Genomic DNA, 18,322 nt, shown 5'->3' on the forward strand with positions numbered 1-18,322 from the left:
GTGCAGGTGGTCACACCCACTGCTACTCTGACCACTCCCAGCCCCCAGATCAAAACAGACAGGCCTAGCTTGCAGCATAGGCCTGCCTAAATTTGCCTGTGCTGACAAACCCTAGTAAAATAACACTTACTAGCACCTACCTAATGGTAGAGGGTGCTACATTTCAATTTATGGACCTCACATAACCAGAGATTTAAAAGCAGTTGCATTCAGATGTTCCCCGACTTTCGTGTGCCTCCTCTGTGTCCCCCCAGGGGAGCCCCCAATCCATGGGGCTTACAAGGAGCCACGCACTTAGATCCCAGAGAGGGAGGGAGGGAAAAAGGAGCACCTGAAATTTGTAATTAGGAAGTCAGAATAATAAACAGAAACCATTTTTGTAAGGGTACTCTGTACTGCCAAAAGGACTTCTAGTTGGCTAAGGATCCCACTCAGTATGATAAACCAGTTGATTACTATGGCTATCTATTTCATTAATGTTTTATTGGATACTTATTACATGTTTCTTAAGTGGACACTTTTTAATTTAACCATGGGTTGAATAATAAGCCCATGGAATCAGGTAATCTATTGTGCTATCATGATTTAAGTGACTGTGCGTAAGGCCAAGGTCATAACTAAATAAGAGTGACCATATGAATATTATCAGAAATAACACCATTTTTGTGTAAAGTGAGTGAATTAAAAAAAAAATCAATATTGAATATAGTGTAAGGGTCAGTTCACACTACAACGACTTGGGATCCGACTTGTCAGCCCTCAAGTTGCCCCAAGTCGCTTGACTTTGGGAAATGCATTATAGTCAATGAGAGCGTCTTATGTACACTACTGAAGTCACTCCGACTTCAAAAAAGGTTCCTGTACTACTTCAATCTGACTTCTAGGCGACCTGTACCCATAGAATTCAATGGAAGTCACCTCCAAGTCATATCTCCATCTATATTGAAGCGACTTTACAGGAAAAGAAATTAGTTTACCCAGGCAAACCCCTCCCTCCCAGAGAGCTGATTATTCTGTGATTGGCCAGAGTCAAAGTCGCCTGTCCTGGAGGCGACTTAAAGTCATGCTGAAGTCACGTTGAAGTCGCCTTGCAAAGTCGCGCTGAAGTCGTGTTGCCCCTGTGTGGATCGGCACTAAGTGGAATACAGTGAATTTATGCTAGTGCTTAAAAACAAGGAAGTGCCAATATTAGTACTGCAATGAATAAACATAATTGTTAAAATATATATTTTTTTACCTTAAATATTAGAGATGTGATGCAAGATTCCTGAATTGACAAAGGTGTATATGCTCATAGACAGTGTTCAAGGTTAAATAGTGAAAAGCCAATCTGTATGAAATAAAATTAATGCAAAAGTATAAATGATAGTTAGTGGGGTATCCATCCAGCCAATGTGTCCACAACAACACTTACTGTTCTGCTTTCATCTCCCAGTGTGAGCGTTACTAATCCTCCAGGGATCACCTTAAGATCCACTGGAGGGAAATGGCTTTAAATACCCTCCAATCAATATTGATTAGAGCGTGGCAGGTGTCGTCCTCCCCTCCTCCCATCCCCACCCCCCAATGGTCCCCGGTGCCATATGCGGAATCCACTACACTGGGAGTGGATTCTTGGCATACAGCCAAGACAGCTGATTGGAGGAAAGGCACACACCCCCATTCCACATTGGCAAAGGAAAGAAGGAATGTGCAGAGCTCTGCTGTGAGAAGGCAAGCTCACTGATAATCTATTTATAGCAACCTCCCATGACACAAACTTCAGGCTGATTTTATCTCCCATCTCTGAGAACTTGTCAGAAGTTATCAGGCTTATAACAGAGCTATGGAACAGAAGAAACACACGGGACTTAGTGCTTTGGAGAGAGATAAGAAAACACTACAGATTATGTTGATGGCCCATCCATTAGGGGTGCCCAGGCACGGCCCCCTCTATTCTCGCCACCCCCTATATGCAGTGTATCGATTCATGCAAGGCATGAATCTATCAATGGCTGTCGTGGCCACCCCCTATTTATGTGTCCTATTGGATGCCTAGCCCTGGGAGGAGCAGAGAGGAGAAGCACCTGAAAGCTCCTCCAGGAGAGGACACTGGAGCAGCTTTCACCGAGCTCGCCACGCTGGAAGATGGCTGCATCAGCTCCGACTGCTGCTCTCATCTCCTGCATCCAGGGACAGGAGAGCCAAGGAAAAGCTGCAGCGGGGGGGCTCCCTTTTGTTGCCTGTAGAAGTGATTGAGTGGCTCTAAAGCCGCTCTAATCACTTCCACACTGAAGGGAATGACTGACTGAAAATGTTGATACCTGGATGATGCCTACCAGCTGCAGGTTTAATCACTTCAACCCAAGGACGTATTATCCATTTTCTGCTGCAGCATGCCATTCACCCTGCTAAACATCTACCTGGGTTGACATTTCTGACAATCTTGCTCACCTCCAGCCACAGAGCAAATGGATCACCTACAATCTTAGACAAATTTCCTATACAGTATTACTGCTCAGGCCAGGCCTTCAATCTGCTTGAGGAACATCTCCACATTCTTCAGGTTCAGAATTGCTAACAGTTGTGATTTCTGCTATTGCTGCATCTGTTACTGTTATTTCCAACCCACATAAATAAACATGACTAGGGTATAAAAGATGATTTTGTCCCTCTGAATGTTAGACCAAAACACCCCCTTTTGCCTTACCCAAGTAACACACAAGACACCAAAAACTGGAGTTTAATGGCCAAAGCCACCTTTTATTAAACCAAATTTTACAAATAACATATACAAAAACATACACATAACAGTCAGTACAGTCTGAAACTTTGGAACCCCAAGGTCCTTGTAGGCATCACCAGTGGTGGCTGGTGCTCAAAGATTTTTTTTTTTTTGGGGGGGGGCACAAACAAACTGAAACATTCTGAAATATAAACAACAATTGCAGCCACTGTGCCATCAAATGCAGCCACTGTGCCCATCAAATGCGGCCACTGTGACCTCCTGCCCGCCTGCTCACTGTCTGACTGGCACTTACCCCATCTTGGTGATGGGTCAGGCAGCGGGTGACTGCAGTGAGGTGTGGGATGGGCAGCAGGTCAGGCAGTGCCGAGCTGTATCCTCCATGCGCCTCTTCTTTCTTCCTGCTAGGCATCCTACAGGAGAGACTGTCCTTTCAGCCAGTCAGGTGACAGGTATTAGACCTGAGCTTCCTGATTGGTGGAGAGGCGGTTCAGTGTTAGAAAAGCGAATATTTATTTGCTTTTCTACCACACCTGGGTGGGCTCGTAGCGTAATGCTCTGCGCCAAAAGTCCACCCTATTTTGAAGCCTATTAGAGCCTATGGCTCTAATCAGGTACTTAAAAAATACACCCCCGAAGCTGTAATTCAGGCATCCAGCGTCCTAAAAGGAATCTGTCCATTATACATATAGGGGGTGGCGTGGAGAGAGGCGTCCGTGTGCCCTCATGGATGGGCCACCACTGGGCACCACTACTTCAAGTACCTGCTTAATCAATCAAAACACAGACTCAGAGACAACACCACTACTACCAGATACAACCCAAACAAACTACAGGGAGCCATACCCAAAACAAGTCCCTTGTACATTTATCAAATAAAGGACATACAAGGACCTTGTACACCGTCAGCTGCCATGACAGGCCACCAAGTGGCCCAAAAAACACAAAATCCCCAAGAACTTAACCACAAAAAAGGGGAGGGAGGGTGGGAAGTTTTTAAGATGTAGTCTCTATTCTGAGTGAAGACCTCACCAGGATCCTCCTACTGGTTGACCCCCGAAGTCTCACCCATTCCTTACACTCATTCCTTACACTCCACCAAGCCTCCCCTTTCTATTTACTTTTAACCTACCTAAAACTCCTACCAAACCCCCTTTTAACCTGTAGGGGGTGTCGGCCCTCTGTCTAGGTTTCTTTTCCTTACTCCGGGCCTTGCTTGAACTTCTTACTCCACACTGCCCACCCCATCCAAAGGAATGATTATTCATAGCATCCCTCTGAATCTCTACAATCCATGTACAATTACAACACCCAGCATGATCCACTGACATGTATTCTGTCTCCACTATATTACCATTGCTCGGTGAATGTGCACAATTCTGCTGGTGATCAGTGAAATGCAAACACTTTTTATGTTCCTTTTTATTTCTTCAGGCACCATGTCGTCATCTTTCCCTCAGAGCTGCGCTCTCAGCACTATGAAAGTTTCTGTATATACCTGATGGGTGCTCAGGGAGCGGGCAATGTACAGATTTCTCTAAGGCAAGAAGAAAAGTCCACCACCCTCATAGACAAGAGGTTCCAGCAAGACACATCCACCTGTATTCCTGCTCTGGTACAGTATACCTATAGGATCCAAGCATAGCTTGCTGAAGTGAAGTGTGGGAAATAGTTGAAAAGAACACTATTAAAGGATTAAATAGTATAGCAGTGAAACATGGGACTATTAGTGGCATGGCTTATTAGTGAAAGATCTTTGCAGAGGATTAACCACTTTGCACCCGAGTCATTTCTGACACTTCGTTCCTACATGTAAAAATATCCTTTTTTTTTGGTAGAAAATTACTTAGAACCCCCAAACATTATATATATATATATATATATATATATATATATATATATATATATATATATATATATATATATATATATTTTTTTTTTTTTTTTTTTAGCAGAGACCCTGTAGAATAAAATGGTGAGTGTTGCAATTTTTTATGTCACATGGTATTTGCGCATCGTTTTTTCAAACGCAGTTTTTTGGGGAGAAAAGACCCTTTCACGATTTAAAAAAAAAAAAAAACAGTAAAGGTAGCCCAATTTTTTTATATAATGCGAAAGATGATGTTATGCTGAGTAAAGAGATACCTAATATGTCACATTTTAAACTTGCGTGTGCCCGTTGAATGGCAGCAAATGATGATGCTTAAAATTCTCCATAGGCGACACTTTAAACGCCTTTACACGTTACCAGTTTAGAATTTCACGGGAGGTCTGGTGATAGAATTATTGCTCTCGCTCTGAAGTTCATGACAATACCTCACATGTGTGGTTCGATTGCCGTTTACATATGCGTGCGGGAGTAATGTATGCGCACATAAGCACAGTGGGACTGGGAGGCCTCAAATTTTTTTTTATATATATTTATTTATTTATTTTATACAAAAATATTATTTTTGACATTTTTTTTTCTTTGTACTAATTTTATTGCTATCACAAGGGATGAACAACATCCTTTGTGATAGCATGGGCCGTGACAGGTCCTCTTTATGGAGAGATTTGGGGTCTATTAGAGGATCTCTCCTCTGGTCTCCCATGTAGCTGATAAGACACAGATTGGCCTGATCGGATAATAGTAAAGTGCTAATATAGACTAAATGTGCAAAAAACACAATAAATTTGTGAAATTTCATAAACAAGCATTTAGCCAGTGAAAATTCGAAATGTGCAAAAATGCATATATACATCTCCATAAATTTATTTTGCAAGTGTTGTGCTCAAACTAAATGTGTAAAAAAAACAAGTGAAAATTCATAAACCACCATGCAGCCAGTAAAAGTTCAAATAAATGTGCAAAAAATCTGGTTAGACTCACCAGATCCAATGGACCCCTCAAGCAATACTGCGTTGTGGGTCAAACAGGCTTAGGCTGGCCATACACGGTCGAATATCGAAAGCATTTTCTTTTGAAAATCAGAAAATTTGTGCATTTTGTGACCCAATGGTGCCACCTTAGATTTCGAAATTCGGCCAGTCAAGCCTTCGATTTCACCTCTTGTTGCTACAAAAAAGAATTTTCGTGCCTGGGAATTTTCTTTTCTTTCCGGGAATTTTCTTTTCTTGCACACGCGCATTTCTTTTTCGATTACATTTCTCGCACGATTCTCCCAACATTGATTAGAAAATCGTTTGTTTTTAAAAAAAATTCCAACATGTCCGATTACTCAAATTTGATTGCCGCACGAAGATCGGCTGTGGCTGCAACCCACTAATGGTGCAAAATACGAGCGAAAATTCTTAGATAAGATTTTCGAAAGTAAAATCTTTCGAAATTCGACTCGTGTATGGCCTGCCTTAGTCTGGCATCAAAGTCTTTGATAAAGCCCTGTGGGAGGGGCGAAATGCATCAGGGGCAGACTACGGCACCGCAGTGACATCACGTCCTATGTTGGAATGCAGATAAGGTTGTGAGAGAACCTGCTGCTTCCTGGAACCAGCAGACTGTCTTTTGATGCAGGCATCATCCCGTTATAACCACTGAAACCGGAGGACACCATGTACACCCAGCCGGCGGGAAGTAGTTAAAGTGACCCTGTTACCAGACCACTTCCCATAAGATTATCCAGTATGTGCATTTAATGTACAAAAGTTATTTACTTGTAAAAGCCTCCTTTGACATCCAAAAGACCTGAGAATGCTACTGAGCACTGCCATCTTGGATGTAATGTGTGTGGGGGAGGGGGGGGGGCTTATTGTAGTAGATTTTAGTGACTCTCTAGGGTGAACTGTACTGAATATTCTCAATAATTACCAGTTTTTCTTCCAAACTGTAGATTCCGAATCCCTCTCATGGGAACAAAGAGATTGCTGAACTAGAAGTTTTCATCTTTATTGATATGAAGTCCTCTTCAAAACTACCAGTATTAAACCTGGTAGTAAGAAACAGTACTAAAGTTATTGTGAAAAAGGAGAGATATAAAACCCTCATTCAAACAGACAAGGCTATATACAAGCCAGGACAGACAGGTAATGGCTCTTGTCCATATACAAGGTTTAAATGTATGTTACCCATAACAATAAACTTCTCCGCTGTATCGATCTCCGAATGTACCGAATCCCCACTCTACCCATCTCAGGCTCTCTTTTTCCAGTCGCAGTGCTTTTCAGAGAGCATTTCACAGGCAGTAAGGAGGTGTTATATTGCCTTCTCACCACCTGATTAAACCCTATAATGCCGCACTACCGCACCGTAATCACGTGTAATGCAGTGGGGAGCCCCACTGAACTCAATGGGCAAGTTTGACAAGCTGTATCGTCCTTTTGTTTTCTATCTGTTTACATATTTAGGGACCTTCCCAGGTCCAAAAATTAATATTGATCAGAATTAAGTTCAGCCCTTCACAAAAGTGCCAGTTTTTCATGTGCCCCCATGGGAACAATAATTGCCCATCCCTGCTTTGGGCCTTTTAAATATACAGTTGTTAATATTGTGTGCTCCAGTATGAGCAGCAGAGATATCAGGACGTCCCTGAGGTAATCTGTCCTTTATCCAATATTTAATTGGCCAGAAGGTGTATGAACTACATGTTGGGCGTACCTCCCAACTGTCCCTCATTCTTCCTCATTTGTCCCTCATTTTGGTCTGATCTATGTAGTTGTATATAAAATGCACTATTTATCTTTCAAAAAGTGTTTTCCAGCACTAAACCTTTTCTACAATTTCTAAAATGTTACAATTGTAAACTTCAAAAGCCTTCAAAAGCCAAAATAAAGGAATAGTGTTGGTAAAAAAAAAAAGCACACGTGGGTTTAACCTTTAATCTTTTTTTTTTTATAGTTCTCCTTTAAATGGGCGTGGCAGGGGGTATATCCTATACATACATTTGCTAGTAGGTGTCCCTCGGTCCCATCTTGAAAAGTTGGGAGGTACGATGTTGGGTGGTGTAGTGTCCTTTATTTGTTTCCCCTTCACTGGTGCTGTAGTGAGTGGAGACTCTGACCTCTTAATACCACTGTGGGTGGAGCCTGGCTTGATTTAAATCAACTCAATTGGAATCATCATTTTTAACCTCTGGAGGACCTGGCCTATTTTTCAGACTCGGTGTTTACAAGTTAAAATCATCTTTTTTTTGCTAGAAAATTACTTATAACCCCAAAACTTTTTTTTTTTTTTCTAACAACCTATAGAATAAAATTGCGCTCGTTGCAATACTTTATGTCACACCATATTTGCGCAGCGGTCATACAAGCACAATTTTCTTGGAAAAAATATACTTTTTTTACTTAAAAAATAAGACAACAGTATAGTTAGCCCAATTTTATTTTAATATTGTGAAAGATTATGTTACGCCAAGTAAATTGATACCCATGTTACGCTTCAAAATTGCACCCGCTCATGGAATGGCGACAAACTTTTACTCTTAAAAATCTCCGTAGGCGACGTTTAAAAATTTCTACAGGTTACATGTTTAGAGTTACAGAGGAGGTCTAGGGCTAGAATTATTGTTCTTGCTCTAACGATCGCGGCAAAACCTCACATGTGTGGTTTGAACACCGTTTTCATATGCGGGCGCGACTAATGTATGCGTTCGCTTCTGCACTCGAACTCGATGGGACGGGGCACTTTAAATTTTTAATTTTTTTTCTTATTTAATTAACTTTTTATTTTTTATTTTTACACTGTCCTTTTTTAAAAAAATGTTTGGGTCACCTTTATTCCTATTACAAGGAATGTAAACATCCTTGTAATAGAAAAAAATATGACAGAACTTCTTAAATGTGAGATCTGGGGTCAAAAAAGACCTCAGATCTCATATTTACACTAAAATACAATTAAAAAAAAAATGTTATTTTTTTTTTACAAATTATTTTTCCCCTTTAAGAGCATTGGGAGAAAGCGACGTTAAACGTCACCTCCAGTGCTATGGAGCCGAGCGGGGGCCATCTTTCCCTCACTCGGCATCCAGGCAGTTAGAGGAAAGGACCCGACTATCTCCACCATTTACCAGAGCAGTTGGTATTGGCTGATCGCAGCAGAACGGGTGGGCCCCTTAACAGTGATCTCACGGCGAATATTCCTGAACTTTTTTTTATCACATGGTTACTGTAAAATTGTGTGAATGCATCAATGCAGTGCATGTTATCTCAGCTTGCAGAGCTTGGATTCATTGAATGAGTTTATCAAAAATTTAAATATTGCAGAATATACAGCCTCATGCTACATAACTAAGCTCCATTTCATGCTGAATAAACTAAATTATTAATGTATCCTAAATAGAAAACTATATTTAGATTTTTACTCCAAAAGCATGTTATTAAAATAAATTTGATAAAAAATAAAAAAAAATTGATTTAAATAGAAAAACATTTTTTTTTTTTTTAAATCATTGATTTTTATCCACCTTGGTCTCTGGTCTGTGCATGAGTGAGAGAGAACCCTTTGCAGGGCTAAACTGACAGAAGGACTAGGTTTGGAAACATAAGGGAGAAGGTGGAAAAACTTAGCTACCCCTGACCTTCATTTAACAGGTCTGTGGTTTGGTTCAAAGTGGCCTCAGGGCCTAGGACTGAGGGACACCCTATGTGTGGAACCACCTTTGGGGGACAGATTGAAACAACCGGAAAGATGGAGTGGTTGCAATGGTACTATATATTGATACAGAGTGCTCTATGTTGAAACTGTGTACCATTAGGAGGATGTATTGCTGAGTTGATGCAGTAAAGCATTAAAAAGCACTTGGACTGGGCAATCTATATTCCTGGTAAAAGGCCTCAGGGTAGGAATATATGGGGAGATGGGCCTCAGGCCAGAATGAGAGACACAAGATGGCGAGATATCTCCCAGAAGTTGGGTATGTGTCTATACCATCTGGAGAAGAATCGGGGAGGGTCCCGGGACAAAATCACGGGGACTGCTGTTCCATCCAGCACCGTTATATACAAGGTGGATGAATTTTGAGTGAAAGCATTCATCAAGTTTACAAGATCCAAGACACCTATGAAAACAATTGGACAAAGTTAACACAATGTTTCTTTAAGAATTTCACCTGGCCTGAAACTGAAGTTACTGCTCCTCAAATCTGACACAATGTAGTGTTTCTAATACCATATGTCAAAGTTAGCAGAGGACCACACTAGAGAAAATGAATTCAATTTTATTTACTGCAAACTTCAAAACTACATTCTTAGTGCAAATGGTCCAGCTCTCATAGAGTTTTCTAATCAGTGGCAGGGGGACATTATTGACGAGAGTTTATGTAGCAGTTCCAGTCATTCAGCCAATGTTAATGACAAAAAGTTAGAGAAAGAGATAAAATTCATATGCTGTAACCATAAAAATCTGGAATGTGCATAGTGTTCTGAATGTCGTACATGCTATGGTGAACAACTCCAACATTGGCAAAATTGGCAAAAAGGCTAAATTTATTTTCTCATTCTTACTTCAATTTCACCATTCGGTGACAAATAGAGAGAGTGAAATCACGCTCTTTTTCCTGAACAATTTTTTTAGATTTTTGTTTTTTTCTACTATTTTGTATGTTATGTATCAGTCTGGTTCTCTACAGTGACAAGCGCTCCCCTTCTTATTGTAATGATAATGTGGACAGAATCAACCAAGGTGGTTGTCATAGGAGGGTGTCAAACTTAGCTATAGGTAAAGATGTCCATAGTTTTATTTTCATGTTTAGTTAGGAAGATATCTGATGCATTATTGTGCTATGCTAACTCAAAGTTTCAAAAATGATTTTATTTTTTGTACCAACAGTGAAGTTCCGAATTCTTTCACTTAACGAAGACCTTCAACCTGTACAAAATGCGGTAATATAAAAGAACAGTCACACATGTGACACAACCCATTAACCGTTGTTTCACATAATCAATTAGCTTAATATATAAATACTACCAGATGTTTATACTTTTATATTGACTCACACTGTCATTCATCTGTACAATATGAGTTCCAGTTGGTGTTCGAAAAATTTCCAGAAGAATTTTTTAAATCTCTAGAAAGTTAAGTCCATGTAAAACTAAAATGGTGGCTATGAAGGGGTTGAATCACCCAGAATCCTTTGTATTTTGGTGACACTAGCAGAGTGTCTAACTATTCCTTCTTGCCATGACAGATCCCTGCAAATTATTTAAAACATGAGAATTTTCAACAACAGTAGCTACAGTTCATCCGGAAAGTAATCACAGCGCTTCACTTTTTTTACATTTTGTTATGTTACAGCCTTATTCCAAAATGGATTAAATTCATTATTTTCCTCAAAATTCTACAAACAATACCCCATAATGACAACGTGAAAGAAGTTTGTCTGAAATCTTTGCAAATGTATTAAAAAAACAAAAACAAAAAATAAATCACATGTACATAAGTATTCACAGCCTTTGCCATGACAGTCAAAATTGAGCTCAGGTGCCTCTCGTTTTCCACTGATCATCCTTGAGATGTTTCTACAACTTGATTGGAGTCCACCTGTAGTAAATTTAGTTGATTGTATATGATTTGGAAAGGCACACACCTTTTTATAGAAGGTCCTACAGCAGGGGTTTCAAACTGGTGGCCCTCCAGCTGTTGCGAAAATACAAGTCCCATGAGGCATTGCGAGGATGACAGTTACAAGCATGACTGCCATAGGAAGAGGCATGATGATGCAACAGCTGGAGGGCTGCCAGTTTGAGACCACTGTCCTACAGTTAACAGTGCATGTTTTAGCACAAACCAAGCTATGAAGTCCAAGGAATTGTCTGTAGACCTCCCAGATAGGATTATATAGAGGCACAGATTTGGTCAGGGAGGAGACCAAGAACCCAATAATCACTCTGACAAAGCTCCAGCATTTCTCAGTGGAGAAAGGAGAACCTTCCAGAAGAACAACCATCTCTGCTTCTCAGAAAAAGTTTCACCTGCTGGTGGCACAGTCTCTCCCAGATCTATGGGCTGCAGTTCCGGTGTCCTTCCGATTTTCTCCCGGCAGTTTTGAGCTGACATCATCTCCTGCAATCAGGCATGACCTGAGACTGATTGCAGGAGGTGTGTATATATACCCGGCAGATGATTGCACTCATCGCCTTAGTATTGTTTCCTTGTGCCCTGACCTGTGTTTGCTACCTTGTATCCTGAATCCTGTTTCCTGTGATCCTGAACCCTGTATCCGTTCCTGGACTCCTGCCCTGCAGCCTGATCCCTTCTGCCTTCTATCCCTGTCTCCTGTTACCCTCTCCCTGTCCTGTCTTGCTCCCAGCCCCATTTGCTTGATCACCTGTATATGACCCTGGCTTTTTTATGATTGTGATTGTATCTTACACCTGTATATACGTTTGGTTTGGGTAGTTATTTGAGGTGTGTCACTGTGGTTGGTTGCTGGTTTATTTTATTGTTTGTTATATTAGAGGTGTGTTTACATTTTAATAAAGCATATTATTACTTTACATGCATTTGGTTTTCTCAATCGCAATCCACACATTTCTGGTTGCACAGATTCCAGCACTCCACCAATCAGGCCTGTATGGTAGAGTGGCCAGACGGAAGCCACTCCTCCGTAAAAGACACATGACAGCCCACCTGGAGTTTGCCAAAAGGCACCTGAAGGACTCTCAGACCATGAGAAACAAAATTCTCTGGTCTGATGAAACAAAGATTGAACTCTTTGGACTTAATGGTTAGTGTCCTGTCTGGAGGAAACCAGGCACCGCTCATCACCTGGCCAATACCATCACTACAGTGAAGCATGGTGGTGGCAGCATCATGCTGTAGGGATGTTTTTTGGTGGCAGGAACTGGGATACTGGTCAGGTTTGAGGGAAAGATGAATGCAGCAATGTACAGAAACATCCTTGATGAAAACCTGCTCCAGAGCACTCTGGACCTGAGACTGGGGAAAAGGTTCTTCTTCCAACAGGACAATGACTCTAACAACTTCCAGATCACCCACTGCATTTATATACTGTGGCAGGGCAGCCCGACTGTGCAAAATCGCGTACCTGTATGTGATATTGTGCACGCGAGCTAAAGTGCCACTTCCACTGTGATTGGACACAGCAGGAGTCAATCAGTGAGTATGGTGGCCGCGTTGGTCCCGGGACCTGCCGATCATCTAGAGGAAAGGCGGAACAGTGGTCTGCCTATGTAAACAAAGCAGGCCGCTGTTCTGTCAGGGAAGAAAAGAGAGATCTTGTGTTTCTACTAAGCAGAAACATGGATCTCTCTTTTCGTCCAGTGCATCCAATCCCCCCACAGTTAGAAAGCATTCCCTAGGAGCACGCTTAACCCTTTGATCGCCCCTGGCGTTAACCCCTTCCCTTCCAGTGTCATTTATTTTTAGCACTGATCACTGCATTTTTTTTAGCACTGATCACTATACTGGTGTCACTGGTCCCCAAAAAGTGTCACTTAGTGTTAGATTTGTCTGTCGCAATGTCGCAGTCCCACTAAAAATCGCTGATCGCCACCATTAGCAGTAAAAACAATTAAAAATGTTAAAAAGTCCATAAAACTATCCCATAGCTTGTAGTCCCTTTAACTTTTGCGCAATCCAATCAATATACGCTTATTGGGATTTTTTTTTTACCAAACATATGTAGCAGAATACAAACTGGTCTAAATTGATGACGAAATTAGATTTTTTTTTTAAAAAAGTATTGGGTGTTTTATAGCAGAAAGTAAAAATATATATATTTTTTTTCAAAAAACCGCAGGTGATCAAATACCACCAAAAGAAAACTCTATTTGTGGGAAAAAACGGACATCAATTTTATTTGATTAGAGTGTTGCACGACGACGCAATTGTCAGTTAAAGCAGTGCAGTGTGGTATCACAAAAAATGGCCTTGTCAGGAAGGGGGTAAAACCTTCTGGAGCTGAAGTGGCTAAGCACACAGCCAAGATAACAATGGAGTGGCTACAGCAAAACTCTGTGAATGTCCTTGAGTGGCCCAGCCAGAGCTCAGATTTGAACCCGACTGAACATCTCTGGAGAGATCCAACCTGATGGAGCTTGAGAGACCCCTTAAAGTAGATTCGGAGTAACTGCCCAAAAATAGGTGTGCCAAGCTTGTAGCATCATTCTCAAAAAACTTGAGGCTGTAATTGGTGCCAAAGGAGCTTCAACAAAGTATTGAGCAAAGGCCGTCAGTACTTATGTACATGTGACTTTTTTCCCTTTTTTATTTTTAATATATTTGCAAAGATTTCAAACAAACTTCTTTCACATTGTCATTATAGGGTATTGTTTGTAGCATTTTGAAGAAAATGATGACTTTAATCTATTTTGGAATAAGGCTGCAACATGAAAAAATGTGGAAAAAGTGAAGCGCTATGAATACTTTCCGGATGCACTGTATACTAATGCCGTGTACACACGAGCGGACTTTCTGGCAGAAAAGGTCCGATGGAACGATTCCGTCAGACATTCCAATCGTGTGTGGGCTTCATCAGACCTTCATCAGACCTTTTCTGACGAAAATTCCGACGGACCTAGAAATAGAACATGTTTCAGATCTTTCCGATGGACTCAATTCCTATCAAACAAACCGTCGTCTGTATGCTAGTCCGACGGACCAAAAAGGACACAAGGGCAGCTATTGGTTATTGGCTATTGAACTTCCTTGTCTAGTCCGGTCATACGTCATCATGTTTGAAACGATCGGACTTTGGTGTGATCGTGTGTAGGCAAGTCTGTTTCATCGGAACTCCGTCAGAACTCCATTGAAAAGTCCTTCGGAGTTCAGTCCAATGGGTACACGACATTAGAGTATCATAGAGTACTCTGTATTTGAGGGTGGATATCGGGTTGAGTTTTGCATTTCAGCATATTAATGTAAGGAGAGCTCTGCAAGGTTTCTGTACTATGGCCATTAAAACGATGAAGGAAGTTGTTATGATCCCTTAGCTGATTTTTATGTACTGTAAAATAAGTTTAAAATTCAAGAGTGCCAAATTTGAAATCATTGTGGTGGCATAGCATACTTCTTGCTACCAAAATAATTGACAAAAGTTTTTTTTTTTTTTGTTTATAAATTGTGCTTTTATTGAATATAGAACGTGATAGAGTACAGAAACTTAAAAAAATGCAAAGAAAAACACATTTGGTACATTGAAATTTAAAAGAATCAATTGTAGATCAAGTAACATCAAACGGATCTGTACAAAATGTATAATAAAATAAAAGTGTATACAAAGAGGTATAATCAGAGGGCTATAACCGGGAAGTACGGTAGTTGGAAACTGAAGATAAGGGACTGAGATGTTGGGTTGATATGTGGGTATTAGGTGGTATTTAGGGGTGTGATGCCGTACTCAGATTTGTCCCACAAATCCCAAACTCTATCAAATCTGTCCACTGCATCATCTACCTGGGCTGTCATGTGTTCCATTCTACGAATTTCAGCAATAGCCTGTAAAAATTGATCCTGAGATGGGGGGTGGTGGGGGACAACCAACAGATAGGGATAACTCACTTGGCGGCTAGCAAGATATAGGAGGCTAATTTGTTTGAAGCTTTCATCAGGCCAGAGAAGGGGAGACCCAGAAGGAGATGTAACGGATCCAGTGGAAGAGAATGGAATGCTCAAATATACGCTGAAGCAGAGACATCACCATGGACTAAAAGGGCACAAGTAGTTCACATTGCCAGAAGAAGTGGTAGTGGGTGCCTCTAGATTTACCACATCTCCAACAAAGAGGAGAGAGGGAGGGGTCATTATGATGCAGTATTTCTTGAGTCCTGTACCAGAAGAGTAGTATTTTAAGTGCTGTCTCTGTTTGCGTCACGCACCTGGATACTTTGGACGTTGAGGTCCAGGTCTTATTCCATTGAGGGAGGGAGATTGGTTTTTGAGTGATATGGCCCATTTGCGCATGTAAGTGTGTAATTCTTCAGAGAGTGGAGGGGACTCCTGCAGTAATTGATACATGGTAGATATTAGCCGCATTTGATGGGGGCCTTGGGAACAAAGGAGTTCAAAGGCCATTGGTTTAGGTAGAGTATAGGGCAGAGAGAGAGTTGATAGATGATGAAAAAATGTGAAAAAAGAAAACTAAAGCGTTGATGTGGATTCTCTATAAAATAACAAAACACTAAAAAGAAATGTGTAAGCTGCAACCAACCAATTAGTGCTGTGATACCTGTTGCTATAAATCAATATAAAATATGTTGGTGCGCTTATCAAACTATCCCCATCTGTTGGAGTGGTGCTTATATAAAATCCTAAACCATAAAAATACCCTGATATCATAATCAGTAAAGTGAATACGTGCAAATAAATAATCAATCAATAAAGTGAATAAATGCAAAAAAAAGCATAAAAAAACATATAGCCTGATATCACAATCAGTAAAGTGAATAGGTGCAAAGAAATATATCAATCAATAAAGTGAATAAATGCAAATAGATGCATCAAAAAACATATAGGGGAACACATATCCCTAGATATATGTAGATGAAAAAAAAAGCAATAAATATTGTCTGTTTGTGTTAATCCAGCAGAGGTCTAAATGTCGTCCAATCAATTGCCTTTGATGAACTTGCTTGTATTTCATTTCTCACAGATCACAGTTGCATGATGAATTACATTTGCAAGGTGATGATCCACATATAGATAAAAGAAAAACCATTATTGCGCCATGTTTTTAAATGCTACAAGACTGGGCAAACACTGTAATCCACTCACACATTTGCAGTAGCTGAATCGCTTTTGTTATAATGGTCAGACAGCTTCACCGCTCATACAGCTATCGCTGTGTTTGCCGAACACTATGCGAAGACGTCACTGACTCCTTCTCCCTGATTGTGATATCAGGGTATATGTTATTTGATGCATTTTTTTGCATTCATTCACTTTATTGATTGATTATTTATTTGCACTTATTCACTTTACTGATTATGATATCAGGGTATTTTTATTGTTTAGGATTTTATATATAAGCACCACTCCAACAGATGGGGATAGTTTGATAAGCGCACCAACATATTTTATATTGATTGATAGATAATGACCCACTTGGAGATATAAGTAGAACAAATTGTTGGGTATCTGGTGCTTAGACTGGAGGTCCGCAAAGGTCCGGAGCTTTCGGATAATTGAATAAGCAAATTGGCGGAGCTGAAACAGACCTGCCTGTGCCCAGGGAAGCATTTGAGTGTGGGATAGGCTATCTGGGATTAAAGGGTTGTAAAGTACATTGGAGAGTGGGGGGGCATGGCGAAGAGAAAGAGAACCTTGTAGCACATGTACGCCATATCTTTAATGAGAACAGCATAGGACCCAGGCATAAACTTTGACGTTTGGAATCTTGGTGCAGTGGGGGCGACCAGACTAGGGAACAGGGATGAGTAGGGAACAGAGAACCCATCTCAATCACTGACCACCTATTTGGTGGCGAGAGGCTAGACCAGGATACCACTGCACGAAGATGTGAGACCAGGTAGTATTTGTGAATGTGTGGGGCCCCCAGACCCCCTTGGTTTCTGGGAGATAAGATCACTGAGCTCGCTACTCTGTGTGCCTTATTTCCCCAAATGAATCTAAGGAACCACTGTTTGATCAGTTTAAGTTGAGACAATGGTATGGGGACTGGCAGGGTCTCGAAAAAGTATAGTAGTTTAGGCATGACCGACATTTTCAACACATTGATTATTGGAACACGATATTAAAAGTAAATTCCAGCGAGTTAACATGGCATTGATGTCCTTAAACAGTGGTGTGTAGTTGGTCGAGTACAGGGAGGAGTAGGAAGGGGTAATTTGTATGCCTAGATATTTGAGAGATGAAGTACACCAGTGGCATGGGTATGAGCTTTTTTGGGGATGTTAGATCTTCCAGGGGGATATGTAGAGGCAAGGCTTCTGTTTTAGAGGTGGTGATTTTGTAAACAGATAGGGAGCTAATCTGGGAAAGGAAAGCGTGTAGGGATGGAAGGGAAATGTGAGGGTGGGTGAGGGTCAGCAGAATATCATCCATGAATAGGGATAATTTATATTCTCTATGGCGCATTTGAACCCCTCAGGTATCAGGATAGGACCATATAGTTTCCGCCAAGGGTTCCATACATAGAATGAATAGGAGCGGGGATAGAGGGCAGCCCTGTCTGGTACCGTTTGACATAGGGAAGGTCCGGGAGGTAAATGAGGCCATTTTGACCTGAGATGAGAGGTTGGAATAGAGGGCGGATAAAGCAGATATAAATGGACCGTGAAACACAAATTTGGAAAGGGTAGCAAACATGTAGGGCCAGCTTAATCTATGAAACACATTTTGGGCATCTAGGCTGAGGGTCAATTCTGGCCTGCGTACTCTGTTCAGCATATCGATGATATCGATGGTGCACCTAGTGTTGTCCCCAGCGTCTCTAGTGGGGACAAAGCCTACTTGGTCTCTATCAATCAATTTGGTTAGGAATTGAGATAAGCAATTGGCCAGAATTTTAGTGAAGAGTTTGTAGTCCAAAGCCCTGTAGAAGGGAGTTTTATAAAGATAATAGTTGGGGTGACAAGATCGGTGAAAATGTCCTGTAGTAGAAATAGGGGAGACCGTCTGGGCCTGGCAATTTGTGTAGAGGTAGGTGATTAATAGTATTAGCTAATTCTTCTCCAGTAATGGGG

The 18,322-nt window shown here is 41.0% G+C and overlaps 1 protein-coding gene across 1 annotated transcript in view; it reads left to right on the top strand.

Moving 5' to 3' along the window:
• The window catches only part of LOC141105652 (alpha-2-macroglobulin-like protein 1), a 229,058-nt gene that overhangs the window by 17,650 nt on the left and 193,086 nt on the right, over positions 1–18,322 (top strand). The window contains exons 2-4 of the mRNA XM_073595628.1: positions 4,160–4,340; positions 6,556–6,748; positions 10,488–10,540. Coding sequence (XP_073451729.1) covers positions 4,160–4,340; positions 6,556–6,748; positions 10,488–10,540 — 427 coding nt within the window. The remainder of the gene's footprint in view (positions 1–4,159; positions 4,341–6,555; positions 6,749–10,487; positions 10,541–18,322) is intronic.

This window comes from Aquarana catesbeiana, linkage group LG08, assembly GCF_042186555.1.
Source record: "Aquarana catesbeiana isolate 2022-GZ linkage group LG08, ASM4218655v1, whole genome shotgun sequence".
Classification (NCBI taxonomy): Eukaryota; Metazoa; Chordata; class Amphibia; order Anura; family Ranidae; genus Aquarana; species Aquarana catesbeiana.